Here is a 24,726-nt window from a genome sequence, read left to right on the forward strand (position 1 = left end):
TTTTTTCCAGATATAAAATTGACTGCATTGGTCTACTGTAAAAGTGTTTTTACCTGAGCTGATCTAGGACATAAAGAAGAAAGCAGCCCAAAGCCTGCCTATGGCCATGGCATAAGTCAGACACCAGCCATATTCCAGTTAAAAAAAAGAATTTGCATTTAAGCATGGATGGATTTGAATGAGAGAAGCAAGAGGTAAGAACCATTAGACAGCAGAACAAGTCTTTGCTTAATGTACTGAACGCTGTTTAAACCAAATATACACTGGTGTCTTTTAGGGTTCAATTTTAGAGAAACAACAAGTAATATTTTGTATCTTTTACATATCTGTCAGAAAGCAGCCTCTCAAGATATTAATTTCAAATAGAAAAAAGATTCCTTTTACCTTCAGAAGTTTGACGGCCAACTCAGCCAGATTTAAGGAATAATGTTTCATTTGTTTTCTTAAATCTTCACAATCTAAAAAGCTAAGTTCATTTCCAAAGATTTTCATGCTTAGCTCACATTTCGGTGCCTCCTTTCTTACTGTTCTCTCAGTGAACTGCATGATAAAAAAAGAAATGAGAGGGAATGGTGTTATAATTTCCTTCCAAACTCACAATAAACAATTCCTCAATGCAGACTATGCTGTTAGCAAAGAAAACTAAGGCACACTTTTGCAAGTACTTTGGAGACCACATAATGAGTGGATTAGTAGCTGTTCTTTCCAGCTACACTTCAGCTCCATAGCACACAAATTGGCTGTCACTATGAACACTGGTCATGTCCAGTCCTAAGATGACAGGCAAAGAAGGAGTATTGCAATACATACCCACAAACAGCTGAAGCTTTGAAAAATACAATCTCAAAACAACATTAGGGATGCCCTGATTGCTAAATAAACTGCTAGGAAGTAAAAATGTTACATTTTCTGTCCTTACAATTCTATCATATCACAGCAACATAACATGATCATGAGCTTATTCTGTAAGAAACCCTAAGAAGATGAGTCCAAGAAGAGAGAGATGATCTAAGACAAACTAAATGAATCACACTCCCTGAGTTTTACAGCTAATACATCAACAACTGAAGTCAATTCTCAGAGCTATTCTGCTGTGTACATAAAACATAGCTCTCCAAAAAAGAGTAAATTTACAAAGCATCAATGTAACATCTGACATCAAACTGGGAAATCAGACTGCAAACAACAGGACTCAGGAACTCAGCATCAAGCAGCTGTTTACAGTGGCACAGCAATCGATAGACAAAAGGACATTGGCATAAAGGGACCAGAGCTCAAAATAATGAGAGGAAGCCCAAAACACAGACAAGAAAACCCCATGGCTGAGTGTCATTGTTTTGAGACAATAAAACAATCTGAAAAAAGCTTAAAGATCTGGCTCTTTGCTGCTCTGTATTTTCTGCAGCTCTTAAAAGTCCCTGCAAGTGAGCAGAACAAGTTACATGTGCTTTATGCAAAGAAGTAACGGCAATCCAGAGCATTTGGCCAGTGTGAGATGGGGCCCTGTGTTTGACTGGGAAATGTCATTAATTTTCCCAAGATCTACAGATTCAGTTACCTTTTTGACTAACTCGTTCATCTCACTGTATTTTCTACCAAGACAGTTCTGATTTGTTTTTCTCAGCTTTGGCTTGCCAGACTTGCTCACAAGATGATCAGTGGGGCTGTATCGCTTCAAAGGCGGGTTACTCTGCTTGACCTTCTCTGCTGTTTCCACCGGGGTTTCTGACTTTTGGTTTCCTTCATTAGTGTTTCCAAAAAAATAGTCACTGAAAGTAGAAGATTTTGGCCCAAAACCCTTCTCGATGAGAGTTTCAGCATTCTCCAATCGTACACCAACCTAGTGAAAAGCATGCTGCAGTGAAAAGCCTAAAAGTGACACATACAGGCCATGGCCACTTCTAAAGCAGAAAATCAAATATACCACCAGATGTAACAAAAGATTTGCCAAGCAAGATCACAGTAGTCAACATAGTTTAGCATTCTACGTCCTTCAACTTTCAATACTGGGTATTTCAGTATTAAATCTTCCCATAAAAATTAGACAAAGCTCAGTCCAGAATAAAAATCCTTTTTTCATTCAGGTACTACAGTTCATTAACACCATGCTGTGCCAGAAGGGGATACTGCTATTTTGGCAAGTTAAAAACAGTATTTGGGCAGGAAAACACTAATACAACCTTTTCATGCTGTGAAATAAGGTTCTGTTTGGAAGTTTGCTTAGAACAAAATTACTAACACACATAAATCCAGGGTATGGGGCACTGGAAAGAAAAATAATTGTTCCCTTGCAAGCTTAAACCTGAGGTCTGAAGGCTATATTAAATACTTTCTTTCATGTACACACTGTTATCTGGCACAGCAGGTAAAGATGATGAGGCCACAGTCAGGCCATTGAAATGTCCCAAGCACTGGATGCTCAATGGCACTAGAAGAGTGACTTCAGCTAAGTACAAATGAGTCTATCTCTGTATTACAGGAATGGTGTACCCATTTTCCACGGTACATCAAGAAAAGCAATCTTACTATCCTAAACAGGAGCTAGAGCAGTGTCTCAGGTAGCACTGATTTTAATGTTTCCTTTGAATCAACAAGAGCCAAGCAGAAGTCATTTCCCAGTGCATGGCACTAGCAGAGTGACAGTGCTTTTATTTTGACTAAGCCCATTACACAGAAGACTCACCACTCTGAGGAACAGTGCTACAGCAGTGAAAAGCACATTTTACTAAAGGAACTGCAACAGGAAAACAGAAAATGCTTTGTACTTCAATATACCAAGTGTCACTTGAGGAGGGGGATAAAAAAAACCCCACAATTAAAAAATCTGTCAACTTGCCTCCAGGAGATTTATAGCCTGTCCCATAAAGTGAACAGTCAAATTCATCATGACTGATCGTGGTAGAAAAGATGTAGGAGAAAAGACCACTGATGCTTCCATATTTGCACCTGCACCACCTGCAATGGAAAATAGATGTCTGTCAGCTGGAGATCAGCTGTTCTCACATATTTTTCAAAATTCATAATTCTTTGGAAAACTGTTAGCCCACCAATAAGAAGATGGTGAATGCAACATTGTCAATAGGTGAAACTATTTATCTTTTTAATACAGCAAAGAAGTTACTGTAAGTAACTTCTGTTTACTGGAATTCCATATTTACTGGATATTACTGGGTTTTATCCCACTAACATCAAAAGGAAAGTATTTATAATACATAAGCTACATAAATGCACTGGAGGAAATGGACAGAAAATCAAAATGCAACTCTGAAAAAACATCATCTAGCATTTTCACTTAAAACAAATGAACAGATAGTAAAACAGGAAGAACCTAGTTTGACTCTTTCATTATACCAAGGACAGCACATTAACCAGGAGAAGAAAAAACATCCCACAGTCCCCTGTTGCTGCAAAGGAAGTTAACTAAGGAAGGAATTAAAAGTTGATGTTCACAAAAATAATCTTAAATGTTCATTGGTTCTTAGTCTCCCCTCTCACAAGAGGCAAAGGTGTGCAGTTTCTGGTTTGCTGGAAATACATTTTATGTGCTCCAATTAGGGTCAAAGCAGAATCAAGTTTACATTTGCATATTTGGGTAGTATTTGATCATAAAAATCCAAGTTCTCTGTATTTTACAATGTGTGAGGGGTCAGAAAAGCTACGTGGGATGTTAATAACCCATATGCTATAAAGTATTAAGCTCTAAAACTCCACATACCTGAGTGAAAGGTGACATCAGAGTATGAGGAGTATTTCCATATCTCCCAGTCAAAATCTCTGATAAGGATTTCATCAGGAATAGAATCTCGAAGGTGTTCCTTCAATGGATCATCTGTCTCCAGGAGCTGAGAGAGATGACTCCAAACAAAGGAGCCCACTAAATTGGAAATCAGAGAAAAATTACAAGAGTCTTAAAAACAGATACAGAAAATATTTTTATTTTTTATATCACCATTAATTCTAAGCCATTCCCCTGACCACAACAGAATTCATTCATTATCAGCATGATTAAAATCAGCCTGATGCATCTACTGTAACAGCACTTTAAATTAAAAAAAAAAAAAAAAAAAAAAAAAAAAAAAAAAAAAAAAAAAAAAGCACATACAACTAAACTATTGTGATTCAGAATTAGTATTCCTGCATGACACTGTGGAGTCCCAGTTTGGCCATGTATATGCTGTGGGGGGGCAAATATTTCCCATATGTTCTGGAGTGTGGCTCCTAAACAGAGGCTTTTTTGTCTCCTGAAGATAAAAGATATTAGACTCCAGTGTTAGTTCAATGCACAGACACTGAATACTGATGTAACTGCATTCTTCACCATACAACTTCTTTTTTCCAAATTTCATTTTCTGAATGTGGAACTAAAAACTAACATGTGCCCTATGCCTTCAAAAGCACTTGTTATTCAAAAGTTTATTATATAAATTATTTAGCTGTCACATCAACAAAGGAAATAATTAGGAATACTCATGAGTACTGCATTAAATTGTTTGAAACATACAACATTTTGGATGGACTTTTAGAGCTTCTTCATAAATCTGACAAATTAAATGTTCTGCATGGAGTCACCGGGAGGAGTCACTGAGGGTACACCTTGACAGGATTTTGGAGGTGGATATAATTTCTCTCTGTCTAAACTCTGAACAGAGAGGAATGAGTGCCCTCCAAACAACAAGCTGCATCAGCCGGTGAACACTATACTGAGCCTGAACTCACAATCACTGCAGGATACACTGGTCTGGACAGAACATCCTGGGAAAATGGATACCAGCTCCAAGGCAGAGCTGGCCAGGATCCAGACAGTGCAGACAGAGCCTGTTTTCATTTCCCTGCAAACAATCTTACAGAAACCTTTCTCATGTTTGCTTCTTCTTGACAGATATAAATGCAAGGGATTAGTCTAGAGGTATCATTCACTGAACATGGTGAAACCATTTTAGAATATTGCAACGTTTTTTTCTCCTATTTGCTTCTTTCTCAACAAAATGAGATTTGCCATCATCCATTTGTATTTCTATTGCAGTGACCATCAAAGCTCTTCCATACATCCTTCCCAGGAGCCTTCAGTGAACGAAATGCTGCCAGCAGAAGAAACTAATTCTATGAAAAGTCAGTCCTTACTGACTATTACTAAACTAACAGCAGCACAATTTCAATATAAAATGTCACAATCATACAAACAATCATTTAGAAACAATCTATAAAGCATTGAGATTAAATAAAAATTGACATAGATTGGTACCATTACACCTGCAAAGTAAATGTCACATTGAAGTATCAATTAGGAATGTGTAAGACTTCAGTAGATGCTTGGCTGACCTTGGCTGGATGTTTCTTTCAGCAAAGTCTTTTGTACTTGTTTAAATAACTCTTCATGTGGACATTTCATTGCTAGATAATAAGCAGCAATTCTTATTTCCACATCTTCACTGGTTGCTTGATACAACTGAACTAATATAGCATTCTAAGAGAAAACCGCGAAAAGATAAAGACAATTACAATTCACTCCCCTGGAATACCTCATGTGCATGTTCAGTCCTGGTGGGTTTTTTGTTCTCAAAGAGCCATAGCTATATTTATAACTACTGCCTTATACCTGACAAAGTCACTTTGTGTAACATGTATACAAATGTATGTACATATTGTCTATACGACCTTATCCACAAATTTCCTGAGCAAACTGCCAGTATGACCTTGAATCCTATACAGACAAATCTATACAGGATTCTGCAACACAGAGTCTCTCTTGCCAGCACTGTTAAGGATGGTTTTATTCCACCACAGGGGAGACCTGTCTGTTGTATCTCTCACGTGCCACGCCAATACACAGACAACAATGGTCGTGTTCACAGGCAGAGATCATTACTTTTGGTCTCAAAAAAAGAGCAGGCCAGCAACAATTTTATTCTGTTCAATATTTCCCCAGTATCAACCAAGAGCTTTTATTGTGAACTGCCAGGAATTAAGAAACTGTTGACTGGACTGACAATACTAATGTTTTTATTAGCATTTAACAGTCCCAGTGCAGCCAGTTCAGGAGTTCATTTGCTAGATGATGGGGTATATGACAACTTGATACTTTGAACATGTCTAATGAGCAACACCGAGCTTCATAACTGCAGAAGTGAATCACACCAATCCATGCTGAGATTAAATTTTAAAAAGCCATAGAAAGGTGATACTCCAAGAGCAAGCCCACGTGGAGCTTCTTGTTCTTCTGGAGCAGGACTGTCAGCTTTGCCCAGGCCAGCACTCCTGGCTTTGCCATTCTTCTAAGCATCAAGCTACTAGAGATAAACAAGTTTTGAACTTTCTTCCATTAAAGCACTTAACAAAGTGTTCTAACTATGGCAGTGTATTGCAAATCACAACAATTCTCACATTAATACTTTATGCTTCAGAGAGAAAAACAGTGAAGCAGACTATGGGAAAAATCAAGTCCTGTGGGTTTTCAGTCATAACCCCGACAGACATAAGGCACCCAACTGAAGTGCCTAATTAAGAAGTCCCAAACACTCCTCAGTCACTGGGTATGCTACCTCAGCTGCAGCAAAGCTTATTTATAGGTTTGCTCATCTGGATGGTCTACCCTCTCCTCCAGCAGCAGAGGGGCTCTGCTGAAACATTTCTACACTTGTCCTTTATCTGTTTGTGTGTTTTGTAACTATTCCAAGTAGTCCCAAATCTCTGGCAGGTCCAGGAAGCCAGCAGTCACGTGCAGCAGTCAATCACTCACCCTGGCAGAGCAGGGAATGCGCCGGAAGGCCTGGACAGCAGCGAGGCGGATTTCGGTGGGCTGGCTCCTCAGGGCAGCGCACCAGCTCAGAGCAGGAGCCAGCGGAGCCGCTGCCAGCCCCGCATTTCCGATGGCTTTCAACACCAGCTGCAGCTGTAAATGTAAAGTGAGGTAGGACAGAAAGCTCCCCAAGTGCTGGCAGCTGTACACTGAATTTCATGGCACTAACATTTTCTGTGCAAAACTCTGTTTAAAATGATTACTAGTGATTTGGGGAGTTTGCTGCAGCCCCTGTTGTACCACCTATACCCTGGCTTTACTGGGAGGACAAGACGCATATGGACCACTGTTCCATTCTAACACTCGTAAGTAGAACCTGCCTTAGACCTGGAGGAATACAAAAACATTTTTAAAAGCCTGCATTGCAACAGAAGAGCAGAAGTCACAAATTTTATGTACTGGAAAAGTTTTTCAAGTACTTTGATATTTTGTCCCTTTTGATCACAGATATTTAGACACTTCAGTGATTCAACATGGAGTTCTGGATACAATAACTAAAGTAAAATAATAATTTGTCAACAGATAGGTGTTCTTCATACTGCCCAATGGTATGAAGTTTGTTTCATCAGGAAACCCAAGGCTTTTCCTTATTTCCACACATAACACCCATACTGATAGTTTCTACTTGTTGGATTACAAAATTTTATCAGCTCATTCTAGCAAGGACTATTCATTTACAAAGCTTGTATTCATGGCTGTCTGGAAATCCAGTGAATACCATTTTCATCAAACAAGTTCTAGATCATAAAGGGAACAGAAAAGTAAAGCACTATATCATGTGCCTCTGTAAAACCAATACCTTGCTGAGATGTTCTGAATCTTGCACAGTACAGTTTTCTCCCAAAAATTTCCCAAGAGTCCTCATCACAATCTGCACAGCAGGTACAGTATCACAGGAGCTGTGAGCTGAACAAAACCTATGTATGAGAGCAGTTACTCCCAAGAAGCAGCTCTGGCTTGCTCTAGGTGACTTCAGCAAAGGCTGTAAACAACCACAAAAAGAATGAGGTGTTTCAGAAGAGTAATGAGAACAACTACTGTAACATAACACAGATTACAAATGTATCAAAATATTTACATACTAAAACTCAATCTCAAAAGTTACCTGGACAGAGCTTTATATAAATCTGTGAAAAAGACTGTTACTGTAAAACACAAAAATTGAGCCACCTAGATCCATTACAAATTTAAAAAGAAAAAAAACAACATCCACTCACAGCAAGAGATTCAATCATGCCCGAAGTGGGATTAGGAATGAATGCAAATGACCAGAAGAAATAGTCTACTTTGTCTTCCTCAACTTCTCCAGAAGCTATGAGGTCTTTCATTAGGACAACACATGCCTCCGTGGCACAAGATGGGAGAGCATCTATTAATGGTTGCCTGTAACACAAGGAAAAAAGTACAGGAAATCTAAAATTATCAAAATACTCAAGAATCACAGAACAAGTACACTGGGACTAGGTTTCTTTCAAAGTAAATAAAGAATTGCTAGTGGCCTAGCAAATGCCAGATTCCACAGAAATCAATATTATCTTTTGGTTTAGTGGCCTTATAGAAATATGTTCCAGCCAGGATGTGATGGAAGTGCATTGGTATTTCAAGAACAGCATCTAAGCAGATTTTCAAGAAAATATTCAGTTGCTTTCTCTGACAATTAAGCCACATCATATCCCAGGTTTGACTTCCAAAGACTGAGGTACCTTAAAGCACTGATTTTTTATTAAGGAGTTTTTTCATTTCACCTGTAACACCAGTAACAAATTAAAATATTAAAACTGAATTGACTAGCATTTACTTCCTGTGCTTTTTTAGACCATATCTAAGGGGAAAGCTTACACCAGCATGACAGATAATACTCATTTCAGCTCTTAAGAGTCCCTCTGTAAATATTCTGTACCTGCCTCCTATACTGATGGAAGGACACTTTTGCATTAACTAGAAAGCAGTTAAACTAGATGGAGTAAAAGCATTAGAGAGTAGTCTGCATGGGATTCTTTTTCACTCCTAAACTTTATAACCATATCCTAAGTAAAATTAACCTATAGGTAATATAAAAGAGCAGAGTAGTTTAATTACTGTTTAATACTAAAGAATATTAGCATGACCAGTTATCAAAGGATGAGATTAAACCTAACCCAAAACAAAATTTTCCCCTTTTGCATTAAGTAAAGATATTGTTGCAAACATAAACCCTGGCATTAGATTAATTTCAAACAGGCTGATGACATTTTGTACTGAAACCAAATAAAAGATTTGTTTCATTATTTTTAATTTAGTGAAGGGAAAAAAAATTACTGATTTTAATAATACTGGATTAGTATTTCTGATAGTCTCAAACCATTGGATCAGAACTATTCCTGACTGCAGAAGAGCAGGGCCTTGATCTTTAAAGCCACAGTTCGACAATTGGTATAAATCATCCTGAGATCCAGCTGCTACTGAAAGATGCAGCTCCACCACATCCACACTTCCCAGCCTCACACCTGGGATGTCTCCTCTGCCCCACGACTACTACAGACATTGAAGGTACAGTTCCAGGTAAGATTTTTCATAACAACATAAGCTGATGGCAACATAAGCTTAAAACTGCAGAACTCATTTCCATCCAAGCCATGACTCAGGTTTCCTGTTCACATTGCTTTGGAAACAGGAATTCTGACTGTGGGAATAGGTAAATCTATTTTTTACATTCAGCGAAGAGAGAATACCATTCCATTACAGAAACAAGATCTGCAATACAAATCATCCCTTTAAATTTCTCCAAATTTAAATCCAACATTTGGGCATAGATTTCAAACATTTAAAATATTTGAAAAACATTTCTTTCCTGTATATTTTTGAATGCGATTACTAGAGGAGACTTACCAATTGTCTCTGCACTTAAATGATGATCTTTGCCATAGCGTTCTTAAGGCCTCAAGAGAAAGATGTCGAAGTTCAAACACGAGAGTCATGAAAAGATCTGCAGTCTGTAAGTGCACAAGCACAGTAATGTTTCTGCTGTGCAGAAAGCAGCTCCAGAGAACAGCGCACAAGAGGTTATGCTGGCATAGCCATTGATTTACAATGAAACCTGGCAGTGAACCCTCCTTTCCTTCCTGTCTCCCTACATTCCGTCCTCATTTGCTTTTCTCTCCAAACATATATGGAGAAGGGCTTTTGCTTTGGATATCAGTCAGTCCCTCAGACAACAGTTCTCAGTGACCACCAAGCACACCACTGGCATACAAATGAATCAAATAAATCAAAATGCAACAGTGTGGTTACAATCCAGAAGAGAAAGTCATAATCTTCTCTGAGTTTGTACAGCAAGATCCTGATTTATGACCAGAACTGCTGACTTAGCTTTGATACAAATGAAACAATGGTCAAGCTAACTGTATATAAATCTTAGGTTAATGTGAAAGATCATTTAACTGAGGTTTGGGCAACACTTAGAAGTCTCACTTGAGAACCCTTGGGCTGTGAGAAATTATTCCATCTTACTGGGGAAAAGCCCAGGCAGAACTGCCCTTACCTCTCTCTGCAGGCAGCACAGGACTGGCTGGAAACAAGAGGCAGAAGAGCTGTTCTCTCTAAGAGGAATTGTTACATCATACAGCAGCTATTTTACCTGGCATTTTAAAGGCTAAACAGCACATGGATGTATTCCTCTGAGACCTGATCCAAAGTTCAAAAAAGAAGATAGGTCTCATTACTTGAAAAATTAGCAGAATGTTCAATGCAGTATCTTGTATGTTCATGTTAACTGAACTTTATAATGTGTAAGTTTTAAACATGGTCCATGTCAGGTTCAGCTCAATGCTTTATTCACCTCAGATGTGAAAGGCATAGACATAGGACTAAATTTCAGGTTCCAAAGAAAACATTTTTCCTCATGTAAAAATCATACAAACAAAGTCTAATTCTACTATGTCACATTTCCAAAGGTTTGGGGACAGACCTACTTTGACTTCCTGACCTTCCTTCCTGAAGTTACTCCCAAAACCAGTGAAAACATTGAATAAACCAGTGCCAGCATTCAATTTTAATTTAAGACTGCCAACCACTTTCACAAGTAACTGTAACAAGAAGCTGTCTTTCAGTAAGAAGTCTGAGTAATTTTTTACTGTTTTGTTGATGGAGTAATTTGTCAGATCCAATATAGATATAGTTTATGTTTTTATTCTGTGGGGATTTATATTCTTTTTAGAAATAATATATAATTTCATCAAATTAAATTTGTTCTCATATGTGAAGCCCCTCCTACGTATTAATTCTGTTACCACTTATAATTTCATACCTAAAATTCAGATAGATCCACATTCATTCCCTTCTATTCCATTCTATCCCATCATTACCACTAAGGTCAACTTTTAAAAGAAATTACAAGCCTGGAAACTATGGAGCTAGTGAAATAGATTACATTTTGTGGTCTATAAAATATTCAGAGAACTGTGTTTTATGTAATTTTTTAGAAGTATTTCTAAAGCTTAAGACTTATGTGCATTTCTCCACAGGTAAATGCACTGGGGGACTGGGGACCCTCACAGATCTCATCACAAGGATCTGTGTGTGCAGCTGCTGCTCAGCCCAGGTGGCCCATCAGCTGGAGCTGCAGCACAGGTCAAATAAAACTCCCAGACTGATGTACTTTCAGGTGATACAATTTTAGACTGTAAACTGACTTCATTCTGCTTCACACCTGCTGACTAGACAAGCTCTTATCTAATAACTCTGTGCAAAATTTTGCACAGAAGCAGATATTTATACTTTCTAATAATAAAGCTTTAGAATGAACTGTCTGACTAGGTGGGCTGTTTTTATTTTTTAAGGTTGACTGCACTGAAATTGAGCTGTCATTGCAAATTCCTCTATTTGTATTATCAAAATAACAAACTATGTTCAAATCTGACTCCCATTCCCACCTCTGAAAGAAACATAAGAAAGCCTGGCTTTTATTCTACATAGAAGCTTGGTTTTCCTTCTACCTGCAGACCTGCCATATTAAAAAACAAATAAACAAACAAACAAAACCACCACTAATTAAAAGCAAGCAATTAGAATGCCTTACAAGGAAAAAAAAAAAAAATCATGCCCTGAAAGTAAACTATCTGTGTCAGACTGGGGTCCAGGAGCAAGGCAAAGCAAATCTGACAAACTCTCACCCACCTTGCTCCGTGCATACACAGCCACATTCACCAGAGCTACTGATCAGGCACCAAAACCCAGCCAGTCACTGGAAATGCAGCATCAGCAGAAGCGGTGTGACAGGCTTCTCTCCAGCCTCTCTCAAGAGAGGTCCCTTCTCCCCATCCTTTTTTCCATTCTTTGTCAGTAGGCAGCTTGTTCACTTAATGGTCCATTAGCTAATCTACATCCACATTGAAATTCAATCTTGTCTCATAATAGCATTAAAAAATTAAACAACAACTTTGCTTCCTTGGAAATGACACCATCTCCACCTCCATTTTCTCATCCCTTCACTGTTTTCCCCAGAGTTGGAGATTTTCCCTTCCATTTATTCTTGGTTTTGTGTCCTGAAAGAAATGCATAATCTCACCTCATTCAGAGTCAAACAATAAAGGGACAAACAAGCTCTACATGCATAACTGTGCAGCTGTCTCCCAAGCAACACTGTGGGCATTCCCATAACTCCTTTCTTGGCCCAAAGGACATTTTATTGGTTGAAATGCAGGATGATAAAGATTCTCTTTGAAATGTCTTGTCACACAGAAAGAACACCCTGAAACAGTGAAAATGGTTGACAACCAATCAAACCCTGTGCTGGGACGGGCACATGATGAATTATTCACCTCTCCTTTAGGCAGTGGCACAGACAGTAGCCACTTGTGCTAATCTTAGTGATTTAAAAAACAAATTTCCCACACATGAAGCCAGTAGGCCTCTTTGTAGGCAGAAGTGATATCCCACTGTTACTGGGAAAATTATCTACCATTCTTTCAAAGACACTGAATTAAGAGTGTTCCATGGAAGGTAGGATTGAGAGAAAGTTACTCAGGTCTGCTGCAGTAATTTCTTTCTTCAACATTTTCCAGGCAGTATGTGACCCTCTAGTCTGTGTCTAAATGCCATTTCATACTGCTGTAACACTGACAACCACATGGAATTAAGTATTATCCATCCCCAACAGGCTGATTTTATTCTATATTACCACCAACCATTTCTACATGGCTCTCTTAGCCCTCCTTAGCCCCAATCCCATAGCATGCAGCTAAAAGAGATGGCAGACCTGATTATAACCCCGAGACAGAAATCTATCCCAAATATTGCAACACCCACAAAGGGCACCTGCTGCTTTCTCCTCAACCCTGTGCCCAGGCTTTTGTCAGGCTGTGGTAGCAGGTCAGACTGTGATCACCATTTAACAGGTTGGGAATAAGGTCTGGGGCTGGAATTTATCACAGCTGAAGGTGCTTGCTTCAGCAGCTGCGACTTATCCTGCTCCACCCTGTGCCTTCCCCTGAAGTCACACACAAAACATCAACACCCACGTGTGCTCATGAATCACAGGTAGTACTAAGAGGAAGATGAACACGCCCAGGCTATCACTGCAGAGCTGCAATCCAGCACTGCACTTTTCTCCAGTCCCCATAAAGCCTCTCCTCCATCCCTCAGTATCTGTGTCTAGCCCAGGGGAAGGACAGGAAGAGCTTCTGTTCTTTGACATGGGACTTAATCTAAACAAAGGAAGGTGAGTGCCTTCCATGCTGGCTCTGAAGCTTTCTGTTAATATCACTTCTACCTATGTGCATTTACAGGAAAAATCTCAGCCCCTCTGCACAGGAAATAACCTTGCTCCAAAATAGAAACAATCTAACAAAACAAGAACCTTGGAGAACTGGGAATATATCAGAAATGAGCTGACTAAACTCATCAGTGACAAATTCATGGAGGGACCAATGCCCTGTTTAGTACCTTTCCCATTAGACCATCCTTGCTTTCTAGTAATATCCTAAACAAAAATGACTTAAAGAGTGTTTTCTTCTGTTTTCCCATTTACAATTTTTCCTTTATTTTTCTCTGCAGGAACTTCACTACTAGCAAGAACCACTCCATTTGAAGGATAATGGGATATGAGGTGTCCTCTGTTTGCCCTCAGTTGATCTCAGGTGAACAGTCATTAAGCACCATCATCTGTTGATCCTTCTGTATTGTACATAACAGGTGTTCTTTATAACCTAACAGGTTATAATAATGATAATCTCTGAATTTCAGAGATAGGGATCTTAATTTCAAACACAGTGACAATTACTGACTAATTCAGCTGCTTCCAGTGGCAACAAAAAATACAAGACCCAAGTGAGCTAAGGAGACAGGCAGACCCTCATCTAGAATGATGGTCACCATAAAAAATATTTAAGCCACTGCTTGTTCCACGTGACCAGAAGATTCCACCCTACCTTAGCAGCATTCACCAATGAAAATGGTCTAGGGGGCAGGGATTCCCTCTGCAGCACCCCCAGGAAACATGATAGTTGTTAGAAAAGTTCACCAGAAGCACAAGGAACCCACCAGCCAAGACCCAGAGGCCAGGGCTGCATGTGCAAACTGTTTTGAGGGCATGAGGCAATATAAGGATGGCAGAACTCCAATAAACACGGAGCAAACAGCACTACCAGGGGTAGTATTACACACTAAAGCTTACAATAAGGTATCATAATTGCCAGTGATAACCCAAACCAATACTTTTTATGTTTCTGTTTTTTCACAGAGAAACAAAAATTTGGGACATTTTCTTTCAGATTAATTTAGAATATACTTCAAAATTGTTTTTGCTGAATATTCAGGGGGCTACAGGATGTTTTAACTCCTCAGTGTGATTTACTGTTTATGTAAGAAAATTACATTTCAAAGCATTTTCTCTTTCTCTAATTCCACATTTAAAAATGTCCAAAACAATGGAAGGCTTCAGTATTTCAAAACTGCTGCTCTCCTGGTCACCTCTTATTTGTGTAGGAGCCGACAAAGAGCCTCCCAAGGAAGCAGAGGCTGTGTGTAGAGCTTACCTCATAACTTGCACTGTGTGCTAAGCAAAGCTTCCACACCAGTTCATTCACTTCTGCCCCAGTGACTTCCCTCTTAGTTACCTCCCTTTCATAGAGGATGTTGGTCACATACAGATCCTCAGAGTCCCCTGGAAAAAGGAACATAAAGGAAAAATCACATCTCTGGCGATTGCTGGCCATTTGCTATTATTAATCCTATATGCAAGGGGAAAGTTTCTCTCTGAGCCTTTATTTCTCCCTGCAAGAGTCTCTCTAGGCTCAGTACAGCTAAGGGATGAATATGAATGCCTGCAGTCAGCTTGAATTTAAGAACACAACAGAATAAAGACAAATGTGACCTAAAAGAAAGAGTCAGAGAAACAAGACAATGATACAAATGAAAAAAATCCCCTATTTTCCATCCATTCATCTCTTAGTATGGCCCCGCTACTTTACATTCATCACCTTTTCCAATATCATCTAATCACTAGTCCCACACTTCAGTCACCCAAAAGTCAACAGGAGATCTAGGTGCCAAGCTTGGCTCTGAACCTCTTCCTGAGGAAGAATCCTATCATCTTATGTGAGTATAATTATAAACAAAGTGACCTAGAAATCTGGGGGTTCCTTTTAAAAAAGAACCGAACAACTATTTAGAAAACAAAAACCATGTTCCTCAGCATTTGAAGTTCAACTTTGAAATCATTCCTCAGGCACGTCACCTGTTGACTTCAGTAAAATAATTTTCCTAAAGAAAAACACACAGAGAAAGGAGTGAAAAGTAAAACAGTTCTCAGACATGGCATGTCCTTAGTTCCATTAGGACACGCAATTATTTAGGTTCCATTCATATAAAAACTAGGAATTGCCCACAGACCTGGGAAGGCTGATGCTCAGCAGACAAGGGCACTAGGTACGGAAAGCAGATAAAGAGGAGTTTTACAGCTACAGATGGTCACTTTTGGAAACCCACCCAGCTTTGGAGAACCACACAGTTTTGTTACAGTAGGCCCAAGCCCTCAAAGAAGGGACAGCTCAGCCCAGCCTGTAAAAACACCCACTTTAAAGCAGTTTAATACATTAAAGGTGAAAATCATGGATGCAAAGAGTTCTTACAGACAAGACAAAGTCACAATATTTTTCTAGGTAATAAATTTACTTTACTTTAGCAGAACCATAGTTACCTTTATTGTAGAGTGTCTCTGTTTCCACTTGCAGGAGTTTGAGTGCAGACTGTGTCTGTGTCTCTGCCCCGCTGCCCTGCTGAGGGAACAGCGTTGTGCGGTCGGACTCGGTACATCTGGCCTCCTCCAGGACCCCGTCCTTAATGCTCTGGACACATTCCAGCTGGGAGGACAGGATCTGCTGTTCAGGCTGAGAAGAACAGATACTTCAGGAAGATTCTTGATGACCTGTGTCAGCCCGCCCAATCCTTCCTCTCCCACCTTCACAGAGGATTCCAGTTCTGGGACAGTGGGAAGTCTCTTGCCTACACCTCTGACAGTGCCCAGCCTGTGGAGGTTAATGCACTCCTTATTTTAGCCTAGCTTTTCATCACTGAAAAAACCCCCTCTATTAACTGTCAGCATCAAATGGTGTAAACTCATTTTAGTTCACAAAGCCTCAAAGTTAATCAGATATTTTTGGTCAGCAAAGGAGAAAAAAGCAAAAGGATGGTAAATCATGAATAGCTACTACAATACAAGAAACAGGAAATATTCACCTGATAAAAATAGAACAATATACAAACATTGACTGTATTTTCTGTCAACAGTGGAAAGCTGCAAGTCTGGCATTTAGAAAAGTTTCTATCTTTCCAAAGTTTTCAACAAATAATAACTTTCTTCTTCTAATGCATTTTTTCTTACTCACATCTCTCTATTCCTCTCTTCCATGGTCTATTTTCAGTTTGCCTCTATAATATATTTTAATGAGAGTTCAATCCAGGTGCCTAACAACCTCTTCCATTTATACTATAACATTTATCAACTACAATGCAAACTTGCATTAAAAAAAATTCTGTGAGTAACAGACATTACAGGGAGAATAATATTCAGCATTTCTTTGCTAAGAACTCAAGACACTCTCTTCAAATAAGTCAAACGCAGGAGTCAATGTCATTCCCCAAAACTTACTGACACATGAGGAAGAACAACAGACTGCACAGAAGTCAAACCAGAAGAGCGATGGGAGCAGAGGTTTAAGTCCTTTGTCTTTACAAGAATGGGACCCTTTCGCCGGTACCTGGTTGGGCATATTCCCAGGACATCCACCTAGTAACAAACATACACTGTGGAATCACATATGCACACATAAAATACAAGGAGGTAGCGTAGGTTATTGCAATTAGTTTTAATAATTACTTTTTTGGTAATAACAACAGAGATCTAAATTCGCCCTTGCAGAACACCACAAAAAGCCATGAAAAGGCAAATAATTTTAAAGATGTTAGTCAAGTTTATAGTAGCCAGGCTCTGTTGGTTTGTTCAATTTTACTGTGTTGTTCTGAATCAGATCATTTACAGACATATGCTTTTTCATATAAGATTTTGTGTGCATGCAGGGAAGCATTAATTCAGAAGGGCATTACACTAGGCAGAGTAACTTCAGTTGGGCATGGGTGTGCCAAGCCCTACTGCAGAACATCTCTTTAAGCACTGACACACAGCAGCAGCCTGAGAATGAGGCAGTGCTCATCATGCTGAAGATCAGCCTAGAGACAGCTCTTCACAAGAGAACTGCAGCCCTTGAGGTGTGTCAACTGCATCCATGCACACACTCAGGTGACAGCAGGGTATGCTGGACTATTGTTTCAGTGCTACACAGCAGAAAATGAGCTTAAGTATTGAAATAATTGCAAAGAGCTCTGAGAATATTGATTTTAAAACCTTCTGAAATTTATGAAAAAGTAACAAAAATTGATCATTAATTATGAATATTGTATTTTCTTCATAGAACAGGTAAAGCCCTGGCACTAGAACTCAGGTAGCCAAATACTGGATTCCAAGGTTCAACAAGAATGCAAATTATAGACAATTTTAGAACATTCACTACAAGAAACAATCAGATGACTGCCACTGTCTGCTGAACCAGGTGACAAAACCCTTTATTTATTTACAAGTGGAGTAGACTTAACGTGTACAAGAGCTAAGAATCACCTCAGAGCATGACTGACAGTCTCACCTCCTCCACAATGGCACCAGCAGGGAATTCTTGTGCTGTCTGCAGGACACTGAGAATGCCTCGCTTGATGTTCAGTGCCCAGGTCTGTTCACCCCTCACAGGACAGAGCTTCAGAACTTTCCCATCATGGAAAGAAAAATGAAGAGGATGCTGTTCTAGTATTTTCCTGTGATAAAAGAGTTTATCATTTCTTGCTTCAAAGAGTGCAAGTCAATTTATAACATTAGACTGAGATTTTCCTCAACAGAGCCGTTCTTCAGCAATGGATCTGTCTCACTCTGTGTCTCCATTCTTTACAGTAAGCCTCTATTCTTCATAAATTCAGCCTAACCCAAGGAGCCCTTGAAAAAGCCCTGTGAAGCCCTAAAAACAAATCTTCTCAAGATAATCACAGCATCCTCAACATAACTGTAACACTTAATAAAAGCAGTCCTGGGAAATTATTTACAAGTAAATGTACTTAATGGAAATGATTCTTGTTTAATTAAGAGAGAAATTCCATTTTATGATTCAGGGTGCCTTTAGCTTTGGTAGGCATGTGTGAACTGCAAAGTAACTGCACCATGCCTCTTCAGCTGTGATGCACACAAGAACAATTGCTTCCTAATGAACCTGTATCTTCCTGCTCTGCTAGGTGTGCCTACTTGGGCTCTATCCCAAAATTATTCCCCAATCTCTGCTGTTAGTACACTTCCTAATGGCTTTTGCTATCCCAGATTGAGACTGCAGTGTTTTCTACCTTTCCAAGGGACCATTTTTTAACGCTGATTTTCACTCCTAATATAACAGACTTTGATCATATATTTTCCCTCTAAATGGAGAAAACCTAACCATCCAAAGGAAGAATTCTACAGCAGCCCAGTGGTCAGCTCTCATGCAGGGAGCTAGACAGTTCATCTGCACCTTAACTGGGGTGCTAACGATTCAGCTAATCAATCGGGTCACAAAGAGATAAAACTTTAACAGATCAACATCTGGATCAAGTCCTTCCAGAAGAGACTGGGCATACAGGATAAGGGTTTCTGAACTCCTAGGCAACTGAGCCTGTTTTTGCTACTATCTGTGGAAATTACATGCATGTTCAGAGGACAAGCTAGACTACTGTATATTCACAATAGGCTGAGGCAAATGCTAATAAGGCTCACTTGTCTGAATAATTATTTTGAATAGCCAAGCTTCACTGAATGCTTTCTTTGCTACCTCTCCTTTTTTGCTTCTCTGCAAAGAACAATACACAACTGCTCTTACTGCTACGAAAATCTTGCAAATAACTTCACAGAAGATGTGCCTGTACACTCATTTGAACTCTGATACCACTGCCCATAGAGAGAACACAAAGTTCTTCCTGATGAATACAAAAAGCAATGCATTTACTCCAAGCTTGCTCTTTTTGACCCTTTGAATTGAGTCAATTACCTCAGCTCTCAGTGTTGTTTAAAGGCTGAGAATCCAAGTGGCAGGACAAAGAGGAAGATTACAAGCTGAGCTCAATCAGACAACAGAAGTGCTCTTTTTTTTGATGACACAAGAAGCATCAGCTCTCTGGGAAAATGCCAGACTTCCACAGTTTGAGATCTTTTTGTACAGCCATCTACACAGGAGACTCTACCTTGGCAAGTCAGTAAGAAACACACTGACATATGTTATGAAGGAGCTACTAAACCCAAAGACAGAAAAGGAAGAAAATCCCATCAGACAAATAAGTGAAATATAAATGCCCTGGACGAAAGAAACCACAACATTTTGCCTTATGAGAATCTTCTAAACCAAGAACTTTTGAAATGTACTGTAAAACTCAAAGAGTTTGTAAAAGTAACATCTGCAGCTCTGAGAGCTGTGATCCACATGTGCTGCTGGAGGCCTGCTGATTTGTACTCAGAATAATTAATAATTTGCCCAGATGGTTTTACATACAAAGGGATGAAAGTTACATTGAAGAAAAACCTGTTTGGACCAAATGCCTCTCATTCTCTCATTTTTGCTTATGGTGTTCACATCTGAAACTTCATTAAAAACAAACAAATAAATAAACAAAACAAAAAAACCCCAACCCCCCCAAAAAAAAACCAACAACCCCCCCTAAAATAAAAAAAAAAAAATCAAAAAAACCCCCACCCTATAACTAAACAGAATATGAAGCAGAATGAACAATGTCCAATCATGCTGCTGCTAAGCTGTGTAGCTTCAAAAAAACCCCAAACCAGACCAGATTAGAAGGTTTTCTACCTTAGACTGTCCATTTCCTTCAGAGATTCCTCTCTGGATGCAAAACTTTTCTTAATCTGTACATCTTGCACCTAGGAGCAAAGATTGTAGGCAATATAATTCATTGTCAAGAGTAACTTGTGGATTTTTCACATCAGGTTATCCACACAGAACATCACAGACTATGAACAAAGGCTCAGTGTTGCGACAGAACTGCATTAGCCACATCTTCAGTGGCATATCTGAGGCAGTTTCCAGAAAGTTCTTCTCTGATGAACTTTCACTCACTATTGAACACATTTTATACGGCACTGTTATACCCCTTTCACTATCAAACCACTAACCAGTTAATTTTTATCCATGTGCTAGGACAGGGATAACTATCCTCTTCTTTGTTGGCCTCATGTACGTGTGTATTTAGCAGACACATGTCAACCCCCCAGCGAAACCAATGAATCGTCCCCTCTGATAACCTCTGTTAACCCAGGCAGCTGAAAGTTGATTTTCCCTGCTGCCCCTGTAGTTCTAACGCACTGCAGTTCTCCACCGGGCCTATCACAGGGCTCACCCCAGGAGAAGCTCTGCGATTTGAAACTGCCCTGTTGCTCTCATCACTTTCAGATCTCCTGTTGTGATGAATGGAGCGTTACAAGACTGAATTTTACACTGGGCTCAGAATGGCACCAATCCAGCACATCATCTAAGTTTTTCAAGTTCTCTTTAAAATGTTTGCTATTTTAAAATTACTGCTACAGATATGAAAGTGCTTTTAAGTAAACTAAGTTCCTTTCAAGAACTGGCTTTATCTCCAGTTCTGCACTTCATACAACGAAACAGTGAAACTGTTGTGCCACTTAGAAAACAACTATTTGCTTAATCTGCCTTTTAAAACTGGCAAATACCTAATTTCAAGTAGTGGTGCATCAAAGCAATATTGCAACTCTAATTATGAGATCCAGAACAGAACTGGCTTTCAATTACACGAAAAAACAAATGTTTGAAATGTAGTAATAATCCCAAAGAAAAATAAGATTCTACATAAGCTCATCCAATCACTCAATTATGACAATACTTACTTTCAAAACCATCTGGCAATTCCCCAATACTTCAATGATCACTGTGCTCTCCAGAGAGATGCCACTGCTTTTGTAAATATTTCCCTGTGGGAATGTGTTGGTGACTGCTGAATACCTGTAGCTGTATCTAGCTCTTTTGGGGAAGTATGATGCACTGTGTCCTAGGAAATAAACAAACAAAAAAGGGTGTGTGGTTTTTTAGCCTATTAATCTTCCCCTTCTCTCTATTTTTGTCTATCTTTTAATCTTTCAGCCACTGAAATAAGCAAAGGGATGGATATTCAGATGGTTCCCTTCCCACCTGGACTTTCAAGTGAAAAAATTGGGTTTCTGAAAGCACCCTGCATGTTTCACCCTCCTGTAGGGAGTGTGAAAAGACTTCCCCTCTCCCAGGCATATAACCTCACAATTTCCCTCAAGGCAAGAAGTTAATTTCCAAGGGCAGAAAAAGAACGAACTGCATTTACAGCACGATGCTCTTTCAACAGCTTTCAGAGAGCAGCAAAGCAGGACCTTCACCACAGCAAGATGAAATAGATCTGCTCTTCATGGCCATGGCTAGGCTTAGTCCCACATTGGTTTAGTCCTTTGCTCAGCTCTAATGCTTAGGAGTGTTTCAGAGTTCACAGAATGCAAACCTCAGGCAGGTGTGGGCCCAGTAAACCTTAGTGGAACTTCTCTGCTACTTCCATGAATGCTGATCACTCAGACATACGTATCATTCTTCTCAGAACACTACATCCCTGTGGCAGTTTTCAAATCCCTCTCTCCTTATCATATAAAAATCCTGAATACAATGTTGTTTTACTCACCTGTGCATTCTGCAAAACAGGAAGCTCCATAACTTAACCCCTCTGAGGATCCTGCAATGACAGGTAACAGAACAGAAAAGCACTGCAAATTTGTGTGCAGCTCAGCACGGATCTGCTGCTTCTGAATTTCAGTGAAATTACTGAAAGCATGGTTCTCAAAACAAATAAATAAATCCATGAGTTCTTCTGTCAAGTATACAGACTGACACAATCTCACTACTTCTGTTGCTTTCCCCAGAATGCTGAGGAAGATGCACTATTTAACGCATCCTCTCCAAGGAGGGTGCTCTCCCACCTGCCCAGTACCACCCAAAGAGCTCAGTAAAGCAAACTGCTACATGACACCAAAAATCCAAAGCTGCTGCAAGAATTACTACAAACCTACAAGCTGCAATATAATTCTCTGAAGTTTTGCCAGTGAGAACATTTCTTAGCGGAAGTATTCTGCATTGAGAGAAATTAATCTTAACAGAGGAACAATTTCTTCTACTTACTCCTTGAAGCTCCAGCCACAACAGCACAGAGTAAAATGATGGCAGGGAACCCTGTGGCCATCAAAATCACCTCCTCAGACCAGAAGTTAACAAAAACACATCAGCTCCGCTCTCAAAGGCACCTCTGAGCAAGGCACTGAAAGAAAATTTCCTTCACAAAGCAGGAGCTCACTATTTCAACTCCCCTCTTCCAGCCAGAGGAGGGGCTCTGGCAGGGGAGCCTGCAGAGGGGAGGGGGAGGTTGTAGCAGAGAGAAGAGACAGACACACACATAACCATTGACCCCATCCCCAACAGCATTTCAGCCTTTTCGCAAAAGAAGAGAAAGAGGAGTTAATCTATTAGAAATCCCAGAAAACTGCAAGGAAAATAAATTAGGTGTATGGCAGCAGAGCAAATGCTCAGAACAATCCCATGCAGTGAGTTTAAACTGAATAAACAAATGTAAAAGTTACCCTAGCAATCACTCCTTGATGATTAATCAACCAAAGAGCATTCCGAATGAAAGCCAAAGCTTTGGGACTAAAGGGAAGGTGCTTCCATTGGGAGCAAATGAGTTCATACGAGGCAGCTCATCACACCAAACAAAGTCCCAAATCCCAAATGGGTGAAATTGTTGGTGAATAACACACAAAAGCACCGAACCATCCCTTCTGGTGCCAATCTGGTTTGTACAACTCATCAGACATAGGCCTTCCAGGCAGACACCTCTTCCAGGCGCTGGGCTCTTCCCACACTTCCCCTGCGCTCAGCCCCCGTTCAGTCTGCACACGTAACAGAACCGACGGCCACTCCCAGCACGGAGCCGTGGCCACAGCCCAGCTGTGCCTCTGTGCCAGCGCCTCCCGAGGGAAGCCGTGTGGGCAGGAAAACGTTTGTTCCCTGCCGCTGCAAGCCCTCTGGTCCAGGCTGAGCCACTGTTTGACTTCAAACAAGAGTCACAAGTAGAAATGTATATAACAATCCCAGTCACTGGTACTACTCTCCCCCTCTAGGTTTAGGCCTCTTTCCTGCACTTACTTCCTCCATCACACAACATTTGCTCACTAAACCCTTAAAAATGTTAACGGGGAAGCAACTTCTCAAGTGTGCTTTGCAAACATCAAAGAAGGTGAGAGAGCAATTCCAGTCTAAGGAGTTAATAAAATACTCCATGATGTAGCCTGGGCCCTTCTATCAAAATCCCTGACCAACCAAATGTCAAACTCAGAGTCAGTCTAGGCTTGAAACTGAATTAAAAAAAAAAAAAAAAAAAAAAAAAAAAAAAAAAAAAAAAAAAAAAAACCAAAAAAAAAACACCACAACCCCAAAACCCAAACTGACGTATTTCATTCAGCAGCTCAAATTTCCTAGAACCAACCCAAAGCAGTAACTGAGAAAGCCTTCTGCTTTCACAGTGATTTTTCAGAATATTCTCATTTTGAAACTGCTTCAGAGATTTCTTTGTGGAAAATTACTTACTGAGTTTGCCATTTTTACCCTGCTAAGCTACTTAGTCTGGTATTCATTCTAATTTTTGATTTAAGAATACAGCTCATCTGGGCATAGTATGCACTCCATGTAAGCAGTTATTTAGCTCTTGCTCTACTATCAGCAATATGGACAGAAGCAGGAAAATTAATAGCTGGGCAGGAAAATAAGAACATGATTAATTTACCAGAAAATTGCTATATTGTGACAATTATTTTCTTGAATAACTATTATTGCCCAGTTTTCATATCAATCTGATATGTTTATATAACTGTTTATATAACAAGATTTTTCAACATATTTTGCATAGCTATTTAAAAAATAACCTTTAAAGCATAAAATATGCATCAAAGTCAGTAGGAACACCAATACTGAAATCAGAGAGAATTTCTGCTTTATCATGACACTGGTCCAAGTGTAGAGTGTAACTCAGGCTTTCTAAAAGAATTTAATTTGCATTTTAATCTCAAGTTTTAGCATTGTAACTTACCATTTCTTAGGGAAGAATCTATATTAATAAAAAATGAAGAAAAATATCTTATGGTAGTACTGTGAGCATGCTCAAGAAATTATAAATCTGAGCTTACTTGGATCTTGACAATTTCACAGGCCCAAGAACAAAGAAATTCACTAACAAAACTCTAGGGCTTTTTTTTTATAAAAACATTTCAAACAGCTGTTTTCAGCAGAGCACAGATT

General features: G+C 39.5%; 1 protein-coding gene across 1 annotated transcript in view; it reads right to left on the reverse strand.

Annotated features, from left to right (window-relative positions):
• Positions 1-22,090, reverse strand: part of LOC120759796 (uncharacterized) — a 72,291-nt gene extending 50,201 nt beyond the window's left edge. Inside the window, exons 1-16 of the mRNA XM_058422631.1 lie at positions 22,064-22,090; positions 21,252-21,412; positions 20,197-20,267; positions 17,971-18,136; positions 16,923-17,060; positions 15,972-16,161; positions 14,809-14,936; positions 9,665-9,768; positions 8,014-8,179; positions 7,596-7,778; positions 6,737-6,889; positions 5,320-5,464; positions 3,716-3,874; positions 2,837-2,955; positions 1,559-1,840; positions 385-540 (exon numbers count right to left, since the gene is read on the reverse strand). Coding sequence (XP_058278614.1) covers positions 385-540; positions 1,559-1,840; positions 2,837-2,955; positions 3,716-3,874; positions 5,320-5,464; positions 6,737-6,889; positions 7,596-7,778; positions 8,014-8,179; positions 9,665-9,768; positions 14,809-14,936; positions 15,972-16,161; positions 16,923-17,060; positions 17,971-18,136; positions 20,197-20,267; positions 21,252-21,263 — 2,172 coding nt within the window. The 5' untranslated portion in view covers positions 21,264-21,412; positions 22,064-22,090. The remainder of the gene's footprint in view (positions 1-384; positions 541-1,558; positions 1,841-2,836; positions 2,956-3,715; positions 3,875-5,319; positions 5,465-6,736; positions 6,890-7,595; positions 7,779-8,013; positions 8,180-9,664; positions 9,769-14,808; positions 14,937-15,971; positions 16,162-16,922; positions 17,061-17,970; positions 18,137-20,196; positions 20,268-21,251; positions 21,413-22,063) is intronic.
• Positions 22,091-24,726: the final 2,636 nt, after the last annotated feature.

This window comes from Hirundo rustica, chromosome 15, assembly GCF_015227805.2.
Source record: "Hirundo rustica isolate bHirRus1 chromosome 15, bHirRus1.pri.v3, whole genome shotgun sequence".
Taxonomy (NCBI): Eukaryota; Metazoa; Chordata; class Aves; order Passeriformes; family Hirundinidae; genus Hirundo; species Hirundo rustica.